At 35.6% G+C, this 26,768-nt stretch overlaps 1 protein-coding gene across 1 annotated transcript; it reads right to left on the minus strand.

Moving 5' to 3' along the window:
* Window positions 1-656: 656 nt before the first annotated feature.
* LOC115213455 (cysteine sulfinic acid decarboxylase) lies at window positions 657-26,128 on the minus strand. The gene is made up of 15 exons (XM_036503985.1): window positions 25,980-26,128; window positions 16,790-17,001; window positions 13,239-13,332; window positions 11,959-12,049; window positions 10,820-10,926; window positions 9,923-10,038; window positions 9,247-9,381; window positions 7,960-8,076; window positions 7,095-7,159; window positions 5,734-5,812; window positions 4,890-4,971; window positions 4,420-4,537; window positions 3,654-3,708; window positions 2,398-2,487; window positions 657-1,581 (listed from the first exon to the last, which is right to left on the minus strand). Exons 2-15 carry the CDS (start codon window positions 16,991-16,993, stop codon window positions 1,396-1,398), a joined length of 1,539 nt encoding a protein of 512 aa, XP_036359878.1. The 5' UTR covers window positions 16,994-17,001; window positions 25,980-26,128; the 3' UTR covers window positions 657-1,395.
* Between the last annotated feature and the right edge of the window lie 640 nt (window positions 26,129-26,768).

Consider the following 26,768-nt stretch of genomic DNA (forward strand, 5'->3'; position numbering starts at 1 on the left):
CATATATACAGACATATATGGTAATGATGAACACCAGTGAATATTGGTGTATTCTCTGTTGGTGGTGAAATGGTTGATACAGGTGATTTCTTGTGAAATTTAGCTGATTAGAAAAACTAGGCCAGCTGGTGGCACTCACCAGTTCTTCTGAGTTACTCACAAGCAGGAGAACACTGAGAGTGTGAGTGTCAACTCTTGCATTAACTGCATTCAGATGTTATATATCTTGCTTGATGAGTGGGAATTGGTTTATAAGGATGACTATCTATATATACATACATTAAAAATGTCTGTGCAAACAGACATGTGCCCACATATATAATTTATATTTTCATTTTACAAATTTTGTGTTTCATACTGGCATATGTATAGACATACATATGCAGACACAGACACAGACACACACATATATATTTATTTATATATATATATATATGTATATATGTTAATATATATATATACATATATATATATAGACATATATGCACATACATAAATATAATATATAAATATGTAAACATACACACACATATACATATATGTAATATATACGTACACACATGCTCAAGCATATATATATATATATATATATATATATATATATATATATATATATATATATATATATATATACATATATATATATATACATATGTATACATACATACACACACATAAAGATGCACATAAATATGCATATATAAAAATATTATTATAAAAGTAAAACCTGCTTTTACATTAAGCAGGTATATGTGTCTGTTTTGAAGTAGATTGAAGGATGGCTTTGATAAAGATAATGTCACATATGCACACACAACCATACACACACACACTCACAAACACACACACGCACATAATCCGAGTATTAGACAAAAGTACCTTCTGGTATTTGGTTAAGACTTCACCAGGTGGTGCTATTAAGTTAGATATGGCCTGGTCCTATAATGGCTGAAACCTATCTAAATTATCTATGTCCCATTATGCTTTCAGTACAAATTCTGTCAAAGTCAACATTTCCTTTCCTCTTTGTGAGGTCAATAAAATAAGGACTAGACAAAGAACTGGGGTTGTATGAAGCTTCTTTGATGGTAATTCCCCAGCATGGTTGGACTGCAAGTCCAACTGCCGAAACCAGTAAAAGAGTAAGCTAAACACGTGTATAGATTTTTATATTAGATGAATATATACTAAGCTGTGCATCCATGCATGTCAAACAAATCCTGCATCCCATACACACAAATGATCTACTTAATTGGTTTAATATCATTATAACTTAATGGTGTTGTCTGTATAAACAGAGAGAATTTTTTGTTATTACAAATCACAGCAGAAAAATGTTCATAAGGATTTCACTGAATGAGAAGAAATTTTCATGTCCCAAGATTATTTAATGATTTAAAATTGCAGGTCTTTCCCGAATCGTCGAATTTCTTCAATTATAAAGTCTAGATCTGATTCTTCACAGTTTTCTTGGCATAAAACAAAACGGAAAAAGTTGACTTTGTTCATGGAGGGTAGAGGTTGGTAGCCAACCATCAAGGTGCCTTCAGAAACCATTCGTTCTTTGATCTTTGGTCCAACCTTTAAAGAGAAGTGAAATAAGAAAAAAAAATGTTAGATCATTTATCATTAAAAAATGGACTGCTTCTAGAATACAATGTTTTGAGTAGAATATATGAAATTATTAAATAAAGCATTATACACTACTATTTTAATTAATGATATAATGAAATAATGTAGTAAACATGTGACAATAAAAGACACATGGCATATTAAATGCACCACAATTTCAGAAGTGCACATTCAGGATGAAAAGTTTTTAGTGCATTCACCAACTTAAACAAGGAGGCTGTTCAGAAGAGTTGCAGGAGATTCTGAAGTTGTCTGGAAGCCATGGTTGAAGCCAATGGAGCTTTTATTGAATAAATTTACTCTTTAATATTTCAATATATTTTTATGTAGTTTTGGTAAAATAAATATATTTGTTAAAATGAGATGTCAGTGTTATTTTCAGTCTGTATGTATGTATGTGGCCAAGGGAAGCCCTTGAGTTTGGACCCCACCACATACCTGAGATATTTAGCATGTACAGGCTTACCTGTATATGCTGGCCAAAAAGTGCAGCCCCTATAAAAAACCCTAGCTATACTAATGAGATTAAATGGCAAAGGTAGATGGAAGATTTGTTGTTGCTTAATCATGCAAACATGACTGTGTAGTTAAGCACTTCACCTCACAATCATGTTGTTCTGGGTTCAATTATGGCTTTCTACCATGGCTTATATATATATATATATATATATATATATATTATCTTCATCATCATTTAACCTCATTTCCATGCAGGCATGAGTTGGACATTTCAATATATAAGAATATATGCATGTAAAATATTACCTTTGAGAGTTTCTGCCACCATTCTTCAGTTTCCTCTTGATTCTCAAGGGAAGGTGGTATGTACCAAAAGCAAATATTTGAGTATTCAAACTGTGAAACAAAAAAAATAAACAAATGAATAAAAGAAAATAGCATTAGATTTAAAAGCACAAAATAATTCTAATCATTAATTAGTCAAGTAAGTGTTAAGTCTTTGAGCAGGGATGCCATGAATAAAGAATGAGAGGAAGGAAGAGATTTTTGCTAGGATATTGTAGTAATTGCTGTTTCAACAAGTGACAATAGTTCATTGTAGAAAATTCAGCAATACAGATGTGTTGAACAGCAATGTAGTTTGTATTAAAAATTATGGTGAAATATTATCTATGAGGGGTAAAATATGTGGTAACTGTGAGGAGAAGTTAAGCATTGGCGTAGCTAAAGTGTGTGTGGCCAAGGGCAGCCCTTGAGTTTGGACCCCACCACATACCTGAGATATATAGCATGTACAGGCTTACCTGTATATGCTGGCCAAAAAGTACAGCCCCAATAAAAGAACCCTAGCTATACTAATGAGATTAAATGGCAAAGGTAGATGGAAGATTTGTTGTTGCTTAATCATGCAAACATGACTGTGTAGTTAAGCACTTCACCTCACAACCATGTGGTTCTGGGTTCAATTACGGCTTTCTACCATGGCTTTGGGTCAACCAATGCCCTGTGAGTGGAATTTTATACCAAGAAACTATGCAGAAGCCTGCAATATATTGCACCATTAAGATTCCACACAAAGCCATGTATTGAAATATAGAAGGCAGCCAGGCCTTCAGAGGTAGTTGTTGAGATGCTAAAAGGTTCTGTAAAATAGCACACATTCTAGTCACTTGAATAAAAGACCCCCTTCAGTCATGGATGGCCATGAGATTGAACCAAGAAAATTAGCCTCAGGCAAAGTTGTTTATGGAAGACCAGCAGTCACCCATGCGTACCGGCCTCCCGTCTCCACACTACTGATGTTGTCCAAGGGAAAAGCAAATGCTGATACAGCTTGGCACCAGTGACATCGCAACTCATTTCTACAGCTGAGTGAAATGGAGCAATGTTACATAAAGTGACTTGCTCAAGAACACAGCATAGCCTGGTCTGGCAATCAAACTCATTTTGTTCTGTATGCTGACTTTTAATAATAATAATAATAATAATAATAATAATGAGGATGATGATGATAGTGACCAATTTCATCTTTTTATAGGAAGAATATGGTAGGTTGTACTCACTTCAGGTAAAACCAGGCGGAAATCATCTTGAGCTCTCAGTTGGTCAACCAAATACCTGGAAAATATAAGGAAAAAATTCAGTTTTGGTTAATCAAAACATTCATGTGTATATAGATATATATACATACATATAATATATATATATTCTGCGCTTCAAACCACATTTTCAATAAAGGATTATGTGTGATATCATGCATCTTAGTTATGTTTGGTAAGCATCGAAAGAGGTACCATGCTCCATTACTTCAGCTATGCGCTGTTGTTACTAATGTGCTCATAATGCCCATGAATTTATTACAATCAACATCACAACCCATACTCTTCAGTGTTCTGGCCTTCATTTATCTTGTAGTTTACTCTTTAATGTGCTCTTCAACTTTTTATCTTTTTGTCTTTTACAGGTTTCAGTCATTAGACTGTGGCCATGCTGGGGCACTGCCTTGAAGAAATTTTAGTTGAATGTATCAACCTCAGTGCTTTTTTATAAAGCTTGATACTTATTCGATTGATCTACAAACACAGACACAAACATATATACATGATAGGCTTTTTTTAGTTCCTGACTACCAAATCCAGTCACAAGGCTTTGGTTGACCCAAAGCCATAGCAGAAGATACTTGCCTAAGGTGTCATGCAGTGGGACTGAACCCAAAATCATGTGGTCGGGAAGCAAGCTTCTTACCACACATCCATGCTTGCACTTAGCACATAGTCACTTTGATATGAAAAATATTTAAGTTGAAGTGATTTTATATGAAATACTTACTGAGATAATTCCATCACTCTGTCCATTTTAGCTGCCATTCCAGCATCACCTCGAGCTTTCCACATCAGCCAAAGTTTAAAGTTATCAACCTTCTTGCCACATTGTATTGTTTTATTTCCTGTGGAACAATCATTATCTTTAGTGTACGTACATGGATAGAGTGAAGGTGATATGAGAATAGTTTTTGTATTTCAAATGGATTATTTTTAAGGATTAATTTTAAGCATTTGATAGGCCTCTAGTATTTTCAGGGGCTAAAAATTTAGATAAACAATTTAATTGACTATATCAGCATTAACAGCATGTTCTGTAATGATCTTTTGCAAAATTGCAATTTAAAAAGGCAACATATAAAACAACAAAAAAGTTAATGAATTTTAAAGTAAATAAATTTTCCTATAATTTTAATAATGTAATATTTCCCCCACAGAAAATTGTGATTCCTCTGCTTTGATAGTGGAGAGACTTACCTTGGTCAAATGTCTTGTCATAATATTTGTCACTTTGGAATAAATATTCCACATTGGTGGAATTACACTTTTCAAGAATTCCCTGAAAGTAGTCAATGGTAAATGAAGAATTTAGGAATAATAAACGGATTAAAGAACAACTAAGTGTTCAGCATTAATCTTTTACATTTACAATTTAACTCTTAGACTCCTATAACACAAATATCCACAACTATTGCTTAATCCTAAATTGCACAAAATCTCAGTTTAAATAATGTTCTTGTGTGAGGGACAAAAGCTGGAAATATAAATCTCTTCTGTGTGAGAAACAAAGTTCATCCTCATTTTAGAAAGAACTTCCTGTTAGCACCATATATGTTTATTTTTTTAGTTTTATCAAATAAATTTCTCTGGATTGTTTTCTTCTTTCAATTTTGAGCTCGATGGCAATTAATACTACAAATAATGGTAATATTAATTAATGATTTAATTAAAAAACTGACGCTCAAGGACCAAAATCTTGTTTGTAGATATATGCGAAAGCATTCACATATAATTAATTCAAGTGTGTTCAACCTACTTTCATATGTGTAAGTGACATGATGACAGATAAGACCCATATTCACAATATACCAACAATATGGATAAAACCCATATTCACAATGTACCAGCAAATTTCATCCATATTCATGCAATATTTATATATTTATGATTTTTATATTGGCCTACTGCACTTAGCAAAAATCTCTACATTCTAAAAGGATTAACATATTTATATAGAGAAAGCACAACAGTTTATCAAATTCACAAATCTTCGCCATACATACATTTTACAGCCACACAAACACACATAAGAAGTACATACCTTTTCTTTCACAACAAGTAGACTACATTGCATGGGAGCATTTCCCATCTTGTGGAAGTTCCAAGCTAAGGAGTCAACCCTAGAATATGGAGGAAATAAAAAGAAATATGTATTTGAGTGTAATTTCAAGATAGATAATCTCAAAACACGAGTATAAACTTGAAAATATACGAATAAATTACTTCTAAGCCATTAATTTCTCTATATTTAGTATATGTGTATACATGTGTTTGTACATGTGTATATATATGTATATATTTTATATACATGATTAATGTGCCAGTGTGATGTTAATTATGCCATGTTAATTGCAACCAGAACACACTGTGAAGTGGTTGGCTTTAGGAAGGACATCCAGCTGTAGAAACCAAATCAAATCAGACTGGAACCTGTGCAGCTTCCCACCTCGCCAGCTCTGGTCAAACTGTCTAATGATATGTATATATATATATATATTCAATTAGAGGGTATGTTAACCTCATGAAGGGATGGTTGCATCCAAGGAAATACTGGTTCAATACCTAGTATTTTTGGGAAATGAAATTCCCTTAAAACAATAGGTATATATATAGCATATAGTTTATATCCATTTAATAGAAGAAAAGAAAATGGAGATCAGGAAGTTAATAATTGTTTATTATTAACAAGAAATTGGTCATCTTCACTTCTTATATACATACACACAAGTTTTTTTAAAAAACTTTCTGCATTGTTAGAAACCTTCTTTATTCTTTATTTTGTTCATTTTTCTATTGTTATTAGAACAGATGGACACATTAGTATAATTATAATTAATTAGTATAATTATAATTAAATTCTATGTCTTTGTGCAGCTGAAGATTAGTCAGTATTTTAAATTGATACAATAATTGCATTGTTCAATTAAATGGAGTTGCAGGAAACGATTGTACTGCTTTACCTCTAGCTATCCTTGTTGCTTATTTTGATTATATATATATATATATATATATATATATATATATATATATATATATATACAAATGGGTGCTGAAAATGTCCTGGCTTTGGGTACAAGAAAATACAAGAGGATTAGTTAATTATGATTTTATTCAACATATTCCCCTCTCAGATCCATGCACTTATTGTAGCAGTTCTTTAGTTTTTGTAAGTCCAGTAAAAGAACTTGGAAGGCTGGGCTTCCAACCAGGCCTTTTGCGATACCCTTAAAGCCAAATATTTTGCAGCACCCCATTCTATATATATATATATATATATATATATATATATATATATATATATATATATACATATATGTGTATGTATGAATATATATATATATGTATGAATATATATATATGTATGAATTGTGGTGTTTGCATATCAAAGTAACTTTTTCTTACCTTTCCACACCTGCCATCCTGTATCGGTGTTTTTTGGACATAAGTACAAATCCACCCCAAGCGGCCTGTAAATAAATGCAAATATATAGCATTTAACCCTTTTGTTACCATATTTATTTTGAGATGCTCTGTGTTTCTTTCACTTAATCTTAAATATAACAAAGAATTTAGTAAAATAACTTAGTTATCATTAAGCTAGTGTTAGGAACGTAAATTGTGACTAAAGTTTGGTGGAAGATTTTAATTCAAAACTTAAGTGGCTGTGTGGTAAGTAGCTTGCTTACCAACTACATGGGACCTTGGGTAAGTGTCTTTTACTATAGTCACAGGCTGACCAAAGCCTTGTGAGTGGATTTGATAGATGGAAACTGAATATATATAAATATATGCAAAGTGTAACAATATCAAAATGACAATGGTAAGCCCCAAAATAAAACAGCCTGTCATTCAGTCTAATTTTATATCCAGTATAGGTAACCTTTTTTGAAAATCAGGTCACATGAGACATGGTTTGTCATCAGGTTGGTTGTGCTACTAAAACAATTCAAAGAAATACCACTAAGCATTTTGCCCGGCATGCTAATGTTTCTGGCGGCTCACTGCTTTATCCAATTTTAAATATTCTTTTCTACTCTAGGCACAAGGCCCAAAATTTTGCAGGAGAGGACCAGTTAATAAGATTGACACCAGTATGCAACTGGTACTTAATTTATCGACCCTGAAAGGATGAAAAGCAAAGCTGACTTTGGTGGAATTTGAACTCAGAAAATAAAGACAGACAAAATACTGCTAAGCATTTCGCCCAGCATGCTTCTGCTAGCTCACTGCTTTATCAAATTTTAAATATTGAGAAAGATATACTTACATCAACATGAAGCCACATGTTATGTTGAGCACAAACATCTGCTATTTCATTGAGAGGATCAAAGGCTCCCAGAACTGTGGTGCCTGCTGTAGCAACAACAGCTATTGGATTGAGACCCTGGAAAAAGAAATTATAATGAAGACATAGATAAATATGTGGGTATGATCAAACCTGTGAAGGAAGACTCTATATGGCTGTTTGCTTGAAATAGCAGTTAAATTTCCCTAGAGTCAAACCTTAACTGTTGAACAAAAAAGACTATATTGGGTACTGCAGTCGTGGTCACACACACACACACACACACACATGATAAGCTTCTTTCAGTTTCCATCTACCAAATGCAGTCACAGGGCTCTGGTTGGCATGAGGCTATACTAGAATGCACTTACCCAAGGTGCCATGCAATGGGATTGAACCTAGAACCATGTGATTGGGAAGCAAACTGCTTACAACACAGCCATGCCTGTACCTATAGACTCTATATAATTTCCTCACATTCTAAAGTTTTAATGACATTTAATTACTTCATAACCCTTTCAATAACAGATCAGGACTTGCAGAATAATGTCTGGGTTATAAAGAATGTCACTTTAAAAATATAATCCATGTAACCATTTCTTAAAACATAAAGCTTCATAAAAATCTGGTGATAAAATGCCATAAAAATGAGGTAGCTATGTAGAAATAACACTTTAATCTCTACCACCCTTCCCACCCTGCACCATAAATAAGTGTGGTCGTAAAGAAGAATATTATGACTAGGGTAAAGTGACAGCATAAGAAATTAAAAATGAAGGGAGAAAATTATAAATCTCTGTTAATTTCCTGTAAAATGTTATTTGATGACATTTCCTTGTATGTTCTGCTGAGTTCATTAAATTAATATTACAGAATATGTATTAGCAACCTATGACTCTGTCATCCTAACATTGGCAGCTTTAATGTATCAGTTGACATTTCTGCTAGACGAAGTAACACATAAACATACTTGTGTATGAGTGTGTGTGTGTGTGTGTGTGTGGGCACGCAGCCTAGTGATTAGCGTGTTGTACTCATGATTGTGAGATTGTGGTTTCGTTTCTTGGACTAGGGGACTCATTGTGTTCTTAATCTGACATGCTGCCTGGAATTGAACCTATGCTCTTGCAACTGTGAGCTGAATACCGTAACCACTAAGCCATGTGCCTTCACATATACACATACAAATTTACAGGTTTACAAACTGATAAAAGGCTTTCATTCTGATATTAACAATGAAACATTATATGCAGATACACAATTATTTACCTGTTTCAGTGATAGTTCCACAGCATTCTGGAGATGTTTGACTGACATTTTCCCTTTGCTGTCTGTTTTCACCTTGATAAGGTTTTCCTGTCCAATGCCAAGAAATCCTACTGCCAAAACTGATGAATAATGGCACTGAAAAAACAAGAAAAATCCAGAAGAAATTTAGCAAATTTTTAGGTTTTTTTAGTAAAATCATTAAAAGAAATATAACTTGAAACTTATGCAAAACAGATCTCAGTTAGGTTTCTTTTAGAATATATTTGCATCTGTTTATCCAAAGTTCCACTGTGTGACATCTTGGGCAAGTAGCATATCTAGTATACTAATGTTTTCTGAGTGAATTTGGTAGACAGGAACTGCATGGATGCCCATTGTGTGTATATGTGCATGCATGCATGTGCGTGTGTAGTGTGTGTGTGTTTATGTTTGTCATCCCACTGCTTGACAACTGATGCTGGTTTGCTTTCATCTCTGTAACTTAGCAGTTCAGCAAAAGGGCACCAATAGAATAAATACCGGACTTAAAACAAGTAACTACTGTGACTGATTTGTTTAACTAAGCCCTTCAAAGTGGTGCACTGTACAGCTGCACTTCAGTGACTAAAACAAGTTGAAGACAAAAGATTAATGATACATACTCATCATTATTCAAGGTAAAAATAAAAATACTTACTCCTTCAGAAGCAAAAACCACCATTCTTTCTTGGTTGTACATGCCCTGTTTCTTAATATTATTATCGTTTCGGAAGCGAGCTAGATGGATGCTCATTATGTTCATAAATGCCCCTCCTGTGGATAAAGTAATGCAAAAAAAATTTTCAACTATTATTCAGAATTTCTAATTAGTTAAATACATTTGAATAAATAGACCTTAATGAAATGTGTCCATAAGAAATGTATATTGGAAAGTTAATTAATATGGCTAGATATATGTTCTTAAACGTGTACTAGACACACTTTTAGAAGGTTAACATATAACTGCAAATAAGGTGGCAAGCTGACAGAATTGTTAGTTTATTGGACAAAATGCTTTGCAGTTTTTTTGTCTGCCTGAGATTGAAACCAATAAATGGTTGGTGTTAAGAAGGGCACCCAGCTGCAGAAACCATGCCAAAGCACACATGTAGAAACTATGTCAAGGCGGTGAATTGGCAGAAATATTAGTATGCCGGGCGAAATGCCTAGCAGTATTTCATCTGTCTTTACGCTCTGAGTTCAAATTCTGCCAAGGTCAGCTTTGCCTTTCATCTTTTTGGGGTTGATAAATTAAGTACCAGTTATGCACTGGGGTCGATGCAATCGAATTAATCCCTTTGTCTGTCCTTGTTTGTCTCCTCTATGTTTAGCCCCTTGTGGGCAATGAATAAATAAGAAACCATGCCAAAGCACACACTAATGTAGTCTTTGGAGACCCATTGTATCCTGTCAAGCTGTCCAACTTATGCCAGCAGTGAATGTGGACATTAAATGATGATGATACTTTAATTAAAATTTCTAATGCAGAGTTAAAACCACAATTTTATAATAGACACAATTTAATGAAATCTATGGGGTGAAAAAGAGTACTTACCTGGACAAAACATGCCATCACCATTTTGGAATCCAATCATTTTGCACACTTTTTGAATAAGATAATGTTCAATCATTGTGAAGGCTGGAGACACTTCATATGTATGTCTGTAAAAGAATAAATAACTTTTAATTAAGAATTAATTCTTTTTCCTTCTGGGAAGATTCAATCTTAACAATGTGACCTACCAAACTACATAGCATACTTTAATTCTTTGACACACACCTTCATAATGTTGTTCTCTATTCTAATAGTCAACAATGGTTTCTAATTTTGGCACAAGGCCAGCAATTTCAAAGGAGTGAGTTAAGTTGATTACATCAACCCCTATCTTCTGAAGAAGATAGGTAGTGGTTATAGACTGCTATAAAATTGAAGAGATCTAGAAGTTACTTTCATTTTCCTCACTCCTTCCAACAGTTCAATTATATTAGAAGTTCTTCTTCTCTAACAGCATCCAGGAATCCCACTTTCTCAATCTAGAAGCATCTGAAAACATGAGACTACCCACTTTTTCAAAAATTAAAGAAAATTGTACCTCAAACATTCCCGAAATTATATTCTTTTATTTGTTTCAGTCGTTTGATTGTGGCCATGTTGGAGTACTACCTTCAGTTGAAGAAATCGCCCCCAAGACATATTCTTTTTAAGCCTGGCACTTATTCTATCGATCTCTTTTGCTGAACTGCTAAGGTACAGAGACACAAACACACCAACATTGGTTGTCAAGAGATGGGGGGGGAGGGGGCACAAACACAGACACAAAAATCACACAAACATATATACATATATATGTATATATATATATATATATATATATACACTTGACAGGCTTCTTTAAGTTTCCGTCTACCAAATCCACTCACAAGGCTTTGGTTGGCCTGAGGATATAGTAGAAGACACTTGCCCAAGGTGCCATGCAGTGGGACTGAACTCGGAACCATGTGGTTGGTAAGCAAGCTAATTACCACACAGCCATGCCTGTGCCTGTACAATAACGTTTTCTTATATATATGTATAAAGCATTGGATGATACAGGGCTATATAACAAGAGCTGTTAACAATGGGACAAAACCAGAAGCAAACTTTTTATTTAATTTGCAACCGCTTAGAATAATATTAATTTAAAAGATACTTACAATGCTGTGTTGAGTGAGTCAGTGATCCATGACCCAGCCAAACCATATGGATCAACAAAACCATAAAGTTGGTTATAGAATCCTGGTTTACCTAAAATACAAAGAAAAAATATCAGAATACATATTGCTGTTGGTGTTGTTGCTTAATACCATGCCATCTCTGACTGAGTAGGAGAGATATGATCAAAGGCACCCCAGAGAGTGCATATATAGGATACACAATAACTACATTATCCAATGAATCTCTCACTTTTTAATCCTTTGAAATGTATGAGAGAAAGAGAGAGGTTTGGTTGCTATTTCTAGCATAACCAGCAATAATGTAGAGACTCTTTTGTAAGTTTATATATTTCTTTATTGCCCACAAGGGGCTAAACATAGAGGGGACAAACAAGGATAGACAAATGGATTAAGTCGATTACATCGACTCCAGTGCGTAACTGGTACTAAATTTATCGACCCCGAAAGGATGAAAGGCAAAGTTGACCTCGGCGGAATTTGAGCTCAGAACGTAACGGCAGACGAACATATGGCCACGCATTTCACCCGGCATGCTAACGTTTCTGCCAGCTCGCCGCCTTCTCTTTTGTAAGTTTATATTAAACTATGTCTCCCCCTCCTCCTCCTCTTCCACCGCCACCACCACCACCACGACGTCTGTTACTATTTTTTAATTATTTCTGCATGGAGGAAAAGGGTCTTCTTCAACATGGCACCTAACTACTTATTGTGGTCACTTGTCATCTTCATGAAGATCAGCTTTCATCACTTCCGCCTGGTATTTTCCTCAGTCTCCCAGCAACGTGAATTAGAAATTAGTCATTAGCATAGAAAAGTCTTTCTACAGACAGCTCATCTTAAACACATCCATTATGACAAGCTATGCTTCAGAACTCTTGTATTCTAATAAGTCATACCATACAAATTTTTCCGTTGCTAAGTGAGGCTGATGTTGCTCAACCCTAGGTCAACGCTGACCAAATAAACCTACGACAACAAGTGCAGTCCAGTCGTGATCATCCCATGTTTTTGTATTTGTTTTCAGAAACAGCGTGTTTAGGGGTAAAGTTATCAAAAGTGTACATCCCTCTGTTTTCTTAAGATGGTAAGGCATGACTTGTGGGCGATTTGGCTGTTATTTCTAGCAGGTAGAGCGACCACTTGGAATCTCCTTTGTTAGCTCATTTCAAGTGATGTTGCTTGTGTGTGTGTGTGTGTGTGTGAGTGCGTGTATGCACATGTTACGAAATGTGACAATAGATGTAAAAATGTATTCTTACCTGTCTTTACGCTCATGTTGATTAGCTTCTCACAAAATTTCAACAATACTTCATTGTTAGTGCCTTTTTCTCCAATGTCCAGTTGAAGTTTGTTCTAGAATTAACAGAATACAATTTGCATTAATCAACGTGCACGAGTCGTTGCTCGATCATGCTCATGTCAATGAATGCAGTTTATACATACGCACACATACATACACACATGTAATATTGAGGTCTCTTTCATTCTTTTGTTGTCTTACCATTACTATTAATATATATACACACATATATACAGATACATACACCTATGTACACACACACACACACACACATATATATATATATACACACACACACACATACATATATACATATACATATGTACACACACACACACACATATATATAGATAGATATATATTCTTTTATTCATTTACTTGTTTCAATTCTTTGGCTGTGGTCATGCTGGAACACAGTTTTTAGTTGAACAAAATGACCCCAGGACTTATTCTTTGTAAGCCTAGTACTTATTCTATTGGTCTCTTTTGCCGAATCGCTAAGTTACAGGGACATAATAACACCAACATTGGTTGTCAAGTGATGGTAGTGGGGACAAACACAGACACACAAACACATATATATATATATATATATATATATATTATATATATATATATATATATATATATATATGTATATATATATAATGGGCTTCTTCCAGTTTCCATGTACCAAATCCACTCACAATGCTTTGGTTGGCCCAAGCTTGTAGTAGAAGACAATTGCCCAAGGTGCCACACAGTGGGACTGATCCATGTGGTTGGGAAGCAAGCTTCTTACTACACAGCCTGCACCTATATATATATATATATCGTGGCCGAAGCCGAATCGTGGCCGAAGCCAATGCCGCCTCGACTGGCTTCCGTGCAGGTGGCACGTAAAATGCACCAATCCGACCGTGGCCGATGCCAGCCTCGCCTGGCACCAGTGCAGGTGGCACGTAAAAAGCACCCACTACACTCACGGAGTGGTTGGCGTTAGGAAGGGCATCCAGCTGTAAAAACATTGCCAGATAAGACCGGAGCCTGGTGCAGCCTTCTGGCTTCCCAGATCCCCGGTCGAACCGTCCAACCCATGCTAGCATGGAGAACGGACGTTAAACGATGATGATGATGATGATGACACATACATACATACATGCATTGCAATCAGCCTGCATGGTCAAGGTACACCTGAACCAAGTAAATTATGTCCTCCAATATACTGGAGATCTAATTTTAGACACAAACATTTTAAAATATGTATCAAATAATCAGTATTGGCTTCAGATGAGTTGCTTCCAAAAGAGTTAAAAGTAAGTTATGTGTACTTTAGTGCTATTTTTGGCATTATGTATTTTATCATCTTTACTCAGTAAACAATTTTATCTTTTGAACTATGTCAAAACACATTTCTATGAATGTAGTGTCATATATTTAAGATATGCTATGCAAATTTTTTAATATTTCATTCTGGTAATTATTATTTTGAAATCATTCTTTCATCATCATCATCATTATCGTTTAACGTCCGCTTTCCATGCTAGCATGGGTTGGACGGTTCAACTGGGGTCTGGGAAGCCCGAAGGCTGCACCAGGCCAGTCAGATTTGGCAGTGTTTCTACAGCTGGATGCTCTTCCTAATGCCAACCACTCCGAGAGTGTAGTGGGTGATTTTATGTGCCACCGACACAGGTGCCAGACGAGGCTGGCGAATGGCCATGCTCGGATGGTATTTTTTACGTGCCACCGGCACGGCGGCCAGTCAATGCGGTACTGGCTACAGCCACGTTCGGATGGTTTTCGTATGTGCCACTGGCACTGGTACCACAAAACTACAAATTCCTATAATAATATTTTCCTCTTCTTCTGCTTTTGAAATGAATGCTGCGTTAAGAATGTGCTTGTCATAAAAATATTCTTTTCTACTTTAGGCACAAGGCCCAAAATATTTGGGGAGTGGGGGCAGTCGATTAGATCGACTCCTCAGTACACAACTGGTACTTAATTTATTGACCCCAAAAGGATGAAAGGCAAAGTAGACCTTGGTGGAATTTGAATTCAGAACATAAAGACAGATGAAATACCGCTGAGCATTTTGCCTGGCATGCTAATATTTCGGCCATCTCGCCACCTTTCTGTAAGTATTCTTTTCTACTCTAGGGCACAAGGCCTGAAATTTTTGTGGAGTGGGGAAGACAGTCGATAAGGTCGACCTCAGTACAGAACTGGTACCTAATTTATTGACTCCGAAAGGGTGAAAGGCAAAGTCAACCTCGGTGGTATTTGAACTCGAAACATGAAGACAGACGAAATACTGCTAAGCATTTTGCCGGCATGCTAACGTTTCTTATTTCTTTATTACCCACAAAGGGCTAAACATAGAGGGGGCAAATAAGGATAGACAAAGGGATTAAGTCGATTACATTGACCCCAGTGTGTAACTGGTACTTAATTTATCGACCCTGAAAGGATGGAAGGCAAAGTTGACCGTAGCAGAATTTGAACTCAGAACGTAACGGCAGACGAAATACAGCTAAGCATTTCGCCTGGCTTGCTAGCGATTCTGCCAACTTGCCTCATTGTGTTTGTCATAAAATATTGCTAGTATATTTGTAATATATTCATATCAGACAACAATACAGCATTTTGTTTAATCACATTCTATTTGACATATTAGATTAACAAAAAGCTGAAATACTGGGAAATAATTGAGAATAGAAAGAACACAAAAGCATCATACATGTGATACATTCAACTACACAAGATTTCAAAACAAGTAGAACAACTATATACAAAATTGTTGTTCATTTTATTTTATTTTATATAACATAATCTCTTGTACTGCAAATATGTGGAATGGAATTTTTTTTTATCGTAGACATAGTTTTCCCAGCTAAATGACCTTTTACAAGTAAAATGAATAAAGCCTGATTTTTTTAGTCTAATGAAAGCACACACATTTGTGTAGTTTGCTTTGAAAGTTTATGCAATAAATATACAATTTTCTTGTTTTTGTTTTATTGTTTGCTAAAATAATACAAAAATTAACTTCTTTTACTTTAAGTACAAAGTTGACTTTGGATGTAAGTAAGATTAAGTAATTAATTAAATGACCCCTTAGTAAGTAATCTTTAAACTAGCATTACTTTTGATGAATGAGAAGCATAGTGAAGTCTTTTAGGATTTTGTTTCAGAATAATGAAGCACTTTCACAAGGGAGCCATTGCTAATTTAACTGGCGTTTTGAATGATAATTAACCCCTGATTTTATATATATCATTTCAGTTCATAATAAGGAAATTAAAATTTAATTGTTGTTTGAGCACACATCCTAGGTGGTAGATGGTATGTAATAATCACTTGAATTACATTGCACTTCTAAATGATTGTATAACTAATCAAGTAGTGTACCAGTCTAAAGATATAAATCATTAACAGTATGATATTTTATTATCAATTACAGTCAAGGGCTGTGGCCATGCTGGAACACAGATTATTTTGATAAAAAAAAAATGAACCAATATTTACCAGCATTTCTTTAGGGTGAAGAAACTCTACGACTTTGTGGTCGTTTTTTGTTCCATCATTCAATGCTTTGTCTAAGATCAGCTGATGGATACTGTCAAGAAACTCCTTCACATCATTTTTCTCATAGAAATTACATTCTCTGGTATGACCGTTGGTGTGACCGTTGGTGTGACCGTTGGTGTAACCGTTAGTGTAACCGTTCATTGTTATTGCTGTAAATGAAAAACAAAATAGATAATTAGAAATTAAAATTCAAGTAATATTTTACCACCGTTCAAGGGTGTATATTCAATATATACACTTATATAAACTGCACACCTGCCAAAAGTCAGAGAATATTGATCAGTAATTCATACTTTACTTTATATAACTTACAATATATTATTGTAGCAGCACTGTTGGCAGATTAAGTACCTGTGCTTACTGCTACTTTTAAGTAGTGTAGCAGCAGTCACAATACCAGAAGCTGATAAGCATAAAAAAAAAGGTAAACAGTAGCACATGTTTGTAGCAGGATAGTGACAAGCCTAACAATACTAATTTTCAAAAGCAGTATACATACACCAATGCTCTATTGATAATTTGGTGTTACAGCAAGATTCACTAAACAGCTTCAACTCATATATACTGTAATTGATTGGAATTCGCATCATCAGTTTGGAATCCCTATCTTGCTCAGAACATTGACCTCCTGGAATCTGTCCAGAGACGTGCAACCAAACGCATACCCTCCATCAGACACCTACCATATTCTGAGCGCCTTGTTTCCCTGGGCATGGATTCACTGAAGCTCCGGCGTCTAGCGATGGACTTGGTAAACACCCACAAGGTTATCAACCACCTCACCAACAACAACACTGAACACCTTTTTGATCTCCATGTGTCTAACACACGTGGACATGCCTACAAAGTCAGAAAACAGCACAGCTCCCATGACTTTCGGAAACATTTTTTCACGCTCAGGGTTGCTGAAGCGTGGAATAAACTGCCTGCATCAGTTGTTGACTGCCATGACACTGCATCCTTTAAGGCCCTCATGCTTCCCGAAATCCGTCGAAACTACACCTGATTATATATACACTTTAGATGAGTTGTAGTGCACCTGAGCACTGTACACAATTATTATTATTATTATATACATATGTTTGCCATTAAATGCCTGAATATTGTTTTTGTGTGTGTGCACATACATCAATGTGTGTGTATGTACTTACATGTGTTTGCATGTTTAGAAAAAACTGTCTTTGTTGATGTCCTGTAATTAATAAATGTGATAAAGATAAATTACTAAACCAAATGTCAGACTTAAAAAGTAAGCAGTGAGGTTGATATAAATGACAAAAAGCCTCCATGGCTATGCAGCAGCATGGCCACTGTCTAGTGACTGAAGCAAATTAAAGAATATATGAGAGGATTCTGTGCAGTTTTCTATCTGCTATCTTTCAGAAGTAAGGTCTAAATCAGGCCTGGCGAACTTGAATTACATTGCCGCCACTTTAATCACAGAAAGGTTTTTAAGGGCCACTTGTATAATGACTGAATTAAAAGCATTTTGCTGGCTTCCCAGACCCCGGTTGAACTGTCCAACCCATGCTAGCATGGAAAGCTGATGTTAAACGATGATGATGATGATGATGATGCTATTATTACAATAATGAATGAATGCCCGTTGATTCAACATGAAATATTATCGTTGCAAAAACAGCAGTATCTTTCTTTTTTACTTTTCCTTACAATCTTTCATTTTTGATGAAATTTTTAAAAGGTTTGTTTAAATAAACCCATTTTAAGAAAGTATCAACTGGGCCACAAGATAAAAGTCTATGGGATGCATGAGGCCCACAGGTCTCAGGTTGGCCAGCCCTGGTCTAAATGGTCCCAACAGAGTTTACTAACTAGTTATTTATCCATCTCTCTCAGGATCTAATCCAAATCAGATAATCAGAAAATTAACGAAAAGATTAGTCTAGCATATCCTAACCATCTTACTCTTAGGGTTAGGGTTAAGGTGCAATCTATGTCTCATGAAACCCCAACATTATAATCATTATATATTTTTATTTATCTTTTTCTTTTCTATTCATTAAGTTAAATTTTAGAAAAGATCTATCTTTGAAAAGTTTGACAGAGACCACAAAGATAACTTTAAGAAATTTTGTCAGATCCAAGACCCTGCTTAAGACTAAATTCTCTATTAAGAGGACATTTTCTCTATAGTATCTCACCATTACATATGACAAGATTCCCTTATCTTCCCTATGAATAAGAATTAAACATAAAAGTGGCTTTAAAATACATCTATATATTATTGATCGCACATACACAGTGTACATGTTTTGTTTATATAGGCACAGGAGTGGCTGTGTGGTAAGTAGCTTGCTTACCAGCCACATGGTTCTAGGTTCAGTCCTACTGCATGGCACCTTGGGCAAGTGTCTTCTACTATAGCCTCGGGCTGACCAAAGCCTTGTGAGTGGATTTGGTAGACAGAAACTGAAAGAAGCCTGTCGTATATATGTATATGTATATATATATATATGTGTGTGTGTGTGTTTGTATGTATGTGTTTGTCCCCCAACATCGGTTGACAACCAATGCTGGTGTGTTTACGTTCCCGTAACTTAGCGGTTCGGCAAAAGAGACTAATAGAATAAGTACTAGGCTTCCAAAGAATAAGTCCTGGGGTTGATTTGTTTGAATAAAAGTGGTGCTCCAGCATAGCCGCAGTCAAATGACTGAAACAAGTAAAAGAGTAAAAGAATACACTGAATTTGCTGCGAGATAGTGTCCTGGGAAAGATGCCTACACAGTGTCAAGTGTTTAAGAACACTGGAATATCATGGACCAGGCGAGGCAATATTCACCTCAGAATCACTGAGAATGGTAGATATTGATATTTCACCATTATTGTGGCATATCAATACCATATACTCAGATCATCTCAAAATGAATCGAATCTCTGGTCTATGGCTTATATGCAAATAAGGTGAAAACTATTTGCTGCAGTGTTGTGGCATAGCACATGTGAATATCAAATTAGATTACAAATGAAAACCTGCTTTTAATTCATAATTCAATTTACATATATAATTAGTCATCTTTATTTCTTGCAGAACCCTTAGTAACCTCAGAACTCCTGGATGGAAAATGCCGGTATTGACAGTATATCTTATCAGAGATTGGCTTAATTCATTAAATAATTGTATTCAGAGAGGTTTTGTAGTTTTTTCTTTTGTTTTGTTTTTAATTGATAATTGATATGTGTTATGATGTAGGTTAGGAATTTGTTGAAGGTCATTTTTTTTTTTAAATAAAACATTCGTCAGAGTAAGACAATAACAATATCCTTTACGGACATTCCTAGACTGGTGACATCAAAGCAGCTGATGACTTGTCTGTACATTTATAGGTCACCGTTCTGTCTGAGTGGTAAGAAGCGAGGAGAGGGCCTGACCCAAAAGCAAAGAACAAAAGGTATCTAAAGATCAGGTGATGATATTAGGTTCTGTCTAAAGATCAGGTGTTATTGCTTAACTGGGTAGCATGTTAAGTTGATATGAAGGGTAAAGGAAGAAAAAAGAAAGTGAAATGAGAAAGCGGCAAATGAATGAAGTGAGAGATATCTATTTTATAGGTTTGAAGCTCAAATTCACTGTAGAGATTACATTCAAAATTCCAGGACAAATTATAAGTGTATCAGATCGTCTAGCTGTCAAGACTAGGCATCAGCCTTGGAAATGGAAGCCTGCTCTGGGCCAATGAAGTTGTTCTCTATTTAACCATTTAGCATTAAAACCGGCCATATTTGGCCAAACTATTCTACCTGTTTTATGTTTGAACATAACTTCTTACACCTACCCTACAATGACATTCTAAAAATAAAAATCACATCATTGTAAACTCAAAGCTACAAGATAATGTAGAATTAATACAAAACAATGTGAGTAAATAAGCATTGCACCTGACAGAATAATCTGAATGCTAAAGGGAGAACCATAGGTAAACATTATTAATTCAAGAGAACCTTAGAATATGGAAATGTTCGTATCACACTGGCTTGGAGATTCGAGGTAAAGATATATATATATATATATATATATATACATAGAGAGAGAGAGGGGAGAAGGAGAGAGAGAGAGAGAGAGAGAGAGAGAGGGGGAGGAAAGATCCAGTACTGATTGTCATGTTGTGGTTGGTAACCTGTCGGCCTTGTAGTTTATTGAATGGAACACGTTCAATATATTTTGTTATTGTTTACATTTGTATATCTAGATGTGTCTATATGATGATAGCAGTGGAAGAAGACAATCTGGACCTCGTTGAAGACTGCCTGGATGGTTTAATTATTTCACAGTTATTTCAAGGAAGACTTTTGTATTAAAACAAAACTGAAACTTTTCTTTCTAAATGTGAATACATTTTGCATTTATAAAAAAAAATACTTAGATTAGTTGCAAAGTTAAGAATAGTGCTGTTGTGTTGTTAATGCACTTGAAAAGAACGAGTGTGTGTTGCAGCTACCAGCACAGGATTTATATATAGGATTTACATATGAAATGGGCCATGGATCAGTGGTGTTAAAAATTTAAAACTATATTCATAGCAATCAAATAAATGATTCGTAATGTTTTTTACTTGTTTCATTTTAATTTCAGAGTTCAAAAGCGGTGAGCTGGCAGAATCGTTAATGCGTTAGACGAAACGCTTAGCGGTATTTCGCCTGCCGTTACGTTCTGAGTTCAAATTCCGCCGAGGTCAACTTTGCCTTTCATCCTTTCGGGGTCGATTAAATAAGTACCAGTTACGCACTGGGGTCGATATAATCGACTTAATCCGTTTGTCTGTCCTTGTTTGCCCTCTCTGTATTTAGCCCCTAGTGGGTAGTAAAGAAATAAGTATTTCGACCGTCTTTTCGTTCTGAGTTCAAATCCTCTCCCCACAAATTCAAGGCCTTATGCGTCTAGGAGAAAGGATTAAAAGCGGCGATCTGGCAGAAACGTTAGCACACCGGGCGAAATGGTTAGCGGTATTCGTCTGTCTTTATGTTCTGAGTTCGAATTCCGCCGAGCCCGACTTTGCCGTTCATCCTTTCGGGGTCAATAAATTAAGTACTAGTTACATCGACTCAGTCCCTTTGTCTGTCCTTGTTTCAAACTTTTAAAATAATAATACTTTATATATTTATATATTCATCTATTATTACAATATTATTTTGGACGTGTGTCTTCTTTAATGATATTTTTGATGTAATTTTTCCCGCTCTTACTTTGTAACACACATAAACACTAAAATATAAAATATTGCCCTTTAATTAACATCCCAAACACCGAGTGGGAGATGTCAATCATCTAAAATAGCGATTATATCAAGTTAATAAGAAAGTTAAGGCCAAGTTAATTGCAGAACCTTAATGAGTATTCGAAACCATATCACGGAAAACGGTCTCTAATGCTCGGGAAAATATGACAAAACGAGCTTATAAAAAAACATTTGAAGAAAACATTTTGTAAGTTGATGCTAGGAGTGGAAGAGGAGAAACTGGACTCCGTTGGAGAATGGCTGGTTTAATTGCTTCCTATTTATTACAAGGAAGACTTTCGGATTAAAACAAATTCACTAACATACTCATAAATTGATCTATTGTAATTATTAAGTAAAGAAAATAGCCTGTAACTGATTTAGGTAAAATGCTAGCAATTTGGAGTGTATGTGTGTGTGTATGTATGGGGAGTGAGTGAGTGAGTCGATATAATCGGTCTCAGTACATGACTAGTACTTTTTATATGTATCGACTACGAAAGCTGAAAGGCAAAAGTTAACCTCAGTGGGATTCGAACTCAGAGTGTAAAAATTTGGAACAAATATCGCAAAACACATTTTCTTTTCTGACGGTCTAACGATTCTGCCAACTCGCCCGTGCGGCAGTGTGTGTGTGTGTGAAAGTGTGTGTGCGTGTATGTGTGTGTGTGCGTATGTGTATGTGTGTGCGTATGCGTGTGTGTATGTGTGTGTGCGTGCGTGTATGTACGTGTGTGTGTGCGTGTGTGTGTACGAGTGTGTGTGCGTGTGAGTATGCGTGTGTGTATGTGTGTATGTGAGGGTGAGTGTGCGTGCGTCCGTATGTGTGCGTGTGTACGAGTGTGTGTGCGTGTGTACGAGCGTGTGTACGAGTGTGTGTGCGTGTGTACGAGCGTGTGTACGAGTGTGTGTGCGTGTGAGTATGCGTGTGTGTATGTGTGTGTATGTGAGGGTGAGTGTGCGTGCGTCCGTGTGTACGAGTGTGTGTGCGTGTGTACGAGTGTGTGTGCGTGTGAGTATGCGTGTGTGTGCGTGTGTGTATGTAAGGGTGAGTGTGTGTGCGTCCGTGTGTGTGTGTGTTGCGTGCGTAGGATTTTCTTTTGAAGTAGTTATTGGAGGCGGTGGTGGTAAAAGTTAAAATGTTTATCGATTTGTATCCGATTGAATACAAGAACAGATGAAGTTCGATAAAAAAAAAACCTCAAAAAAAAAGCAGGAGAAACAAAAACAAATAGTCAAAACATCGTCTGCTAGAAAATTTCAGCGACTAAACATTACGTCATTCGCTTTACGATGATGATTGGTTGCTGTAACAACAACCCGGGAACCATGGCGACAGACTGTAATAATCATGGCTGGTTAACAACCACCAACTGGCCAAGGGCTATGATATATAATGTGCCGACCGCGTCGCTAGTATCTCATCATCTTAGACTAGTTTCTCATTATTGGCTCTGCGAAGCCACTCACTCATCTCTTAGAAACCGGGAACTTGCAGAAGTATTGCGCAACTGAAGGGTTTATTGTTTGTTAGGATAAGCAGATTCCGCCGGAGTCGACTTTGCCTTTTATCATTTCAGGAAGAACTATTCAAATATTGGGATTGATGTAATCGACTAGACTCAAATCCCCAACATTTCAGGCCTTGTGTCAAGAGAAGGAAGAATTATTTGTAAAGATTATCTCGCAGCGGATGCCAAGGGCTCAAATCCTGTAATGGACTCAGGAAAATAAAGTGAGAAACCGCTGTTTTGTATCGTCAATCTGTGAATCATCATAGACAAGCGAAGTTTTTAATAGTGTTCCGGCGACCCTGGTACCTGATAGGAACCAAGTGAAATGAACCGAATAAAGTGAAGGCGAAATTAACATTTTTAGATTTTCGTTGTTTCACAATGAAAATGAAAAGAAGAAAATCAAAATAATATTTTAAAAATCATCATCATCACGTTAATCACAACCACAGCCATCACTGCAATAACTTCAATTACTGCCGCCATCGCCACTTCTACAATAATCACCACCGCCACCATCACCACTACCACCACCGCCACCATCACTACTATCACCGCGGCTTCCATCACCACCACCACCACCACCACCACCGCCATCCCTACCATTACTACTACCACGACCGCCACTATCACCACTACCACCACCGCCACCATTACCACTACCATCACCTTAATAAAATTATGCTTTAAAAAGACAATTCCGTCAGCAACCAAAGGAAAAAAAACTTATATTGAATTTGTAAGGAAAATATTTGGTTGAGTAATATTCAGTGAAACCTGAACGTGCGTGTTGTGAAATGTAGTAGTAGTAGTAGTAATAGTAGTAGTAACAACAGCAGCAGCAGTAGTGTTGATAATTTGGGGATTACGAGTGGAAATGTACTGCGAGTTAGACAACTAGGGAAGATAGCAATGGGAGTCGGCAAAACAGCTTTTTTTTTTTTTTACTTTTGTAGTAGCTATAGTGTGTGAAGGGTAAGTAGACGACAAATGTTATCCTTTCTCTTTCACAGAAAGAATAAGCATTTCTTACTTAATCAAAATGGATCTCACAGAGGAAACGAAACTGGTTCGTGGAGAAGCCGGTCCTCTCTGCCGGTACCAAAATGTGCGAGTTTGGTTTCTACTTCATAAGTAATCTTTTCTCGCTTCAATACAATTTCTCGAATTTATATAAACGAGTAGAAAAAAAAAAAAAGAAGGAAAATATAACATTACTGCTTTCCCGTATAGGTATTGGCGACAATAAATAAGGCTTTCCAGTTAGGATTCGAGACGGAACAGCATTAGAGCCATAATCATCGATGTGTATCAATGAATTTTAGAATGAATACATATGTCAAATTAGAGAAACGGATGTAGTAGTACCTATATAACTGGACCTCAATGTCTTACTGGTAATTAATTTTCTGAATCTGAAAGAGGGAATTAGAATCACCAAACAATGAGATTTTTTTTTTGTAACGTATAGAACATTGACAGATTTTGTTTTCTCACAATATCTGAGAGTTAGATAACTCCGTTTAACTGAAAGGTACGAGGAAACAAAATATAAGTGGGGATACACTTGTGAAAGTGTGCCCAGGCGATCCTTCGGTGCTGGTATCCAAAGAATTGGTATGAGGAGACGCCCATATATATATATATACATACATGTATATGTATATATATATGTATATATACATACATGTATATGTATATATATATATACATGTATATGTATATATATATATACATGTATATGTATATATATATATACATACATGTATATGTATATTTATATATATACATACATGTATATGTATATATATACATACATGTATATGTATATTTATATATATACATGTATATGTATATATATACATACATGTATATGTATATATACATACATGTATATGTATATATTATATATACATACATGTATATGTATATATATATATACATACGTATATATATATATACATATATATATATATATATATATACATGTATATATATATATACATGTATATGTACATATATATATATATATATATATACATACATGTATATGTATATATATATATTAAATACATACATTCCACATTCATGTGTACATGAATATGTAACAAAACCGTTTAAAGATCAATGACGATTTTCATGTCCAAGTAAGACCATCATTGACAATTAAAAGAATTGTGTTTCTGACAAGGACTCTTTCGCATAGATGGACAGTGACCTGTTCCCTGTAAAAACCATAGTGACATGCGTATATGACATAACATAATATGTAATATATAATTAATTCATCTATAGATTTGCCGGTATGATAATGGCTTGAGAAGAAGAATCGAAAATAAAAAAGAAAAAGAAAAAGGTTACGGTCTGTTTAAACTTACCGTTTGGATCAGCCGAAGTGAACAGAAATAAAGCGGAAGAGATTTGAAGTGAGATATGATCGAGCCGGGAGTTTATATAAGGACTGCTTTCAATCAAGAGATAAAAAAAAATTTTCCATTCAATCAAACTCTTCCTCCCGTAACAACACGCATAAGCGCAGACACAAACACACACACTTATACATAAACACACACATGTATAGATACATACATAGGTGTGTATAAGGACGGGTGTTGGGGCGTGTGTGTGAGTGAGGCACCTCTCACTGTAAAAAGAGGAAGGGGAAGGATTGTGGAAACGTAAGTTGGTCTACCTGCAGGAAAGAGGAAGGGAGTAAAGATAGACAGTGAGATAAATAGATAAACAAAGAGAGAGAGACGGGGAGAGGGAGAGAGAAAGAGTGAGAAAGAAAGAGGGAAAGAAAGAGAAAGGGAGAGAGAAGAATGAATGTTTTACATGAATAACTACACGCACAAACACACACACGCGCACGCAACATTGTGTTTTAAGCGTGTGTGTATGTACGTATGCGTCCACGTGTGTATGTTTGCGTGCATGTATCTGTGTGTGTATGTGTGTGTGAGTTCGTATGTATGCCTCATCCTTCTAGAGAGAAGACAACCAGGCTTGGGAAGATTACTCGACAGTCAGAGGCCGATAGCAAAATGTGTTGAGTGGAAAACTACTGGATATTAAAAATACTCTGATTGGGAAAATGAAGTGTGTTAGATGTATAATAATTTTTTTCATTCTTCTCTCAAGGTTCTTTCCTAAATTTCCTAAACTGC

This window comes from Octopus sinensis, linkage group LG6 (assembly GCF_006345805.1).
Source record: "Octopus sinensis linkage group LG6, ASM634580v1, whole genome shotgun sequence".
Classification (NCBI taxonomy): domain Eukaryota; kingdom Metazoa; phylum Mollusca; class Cephalopoda; order Octopoda; family Octopodidae; genus Octopus; species Octopus sinensis.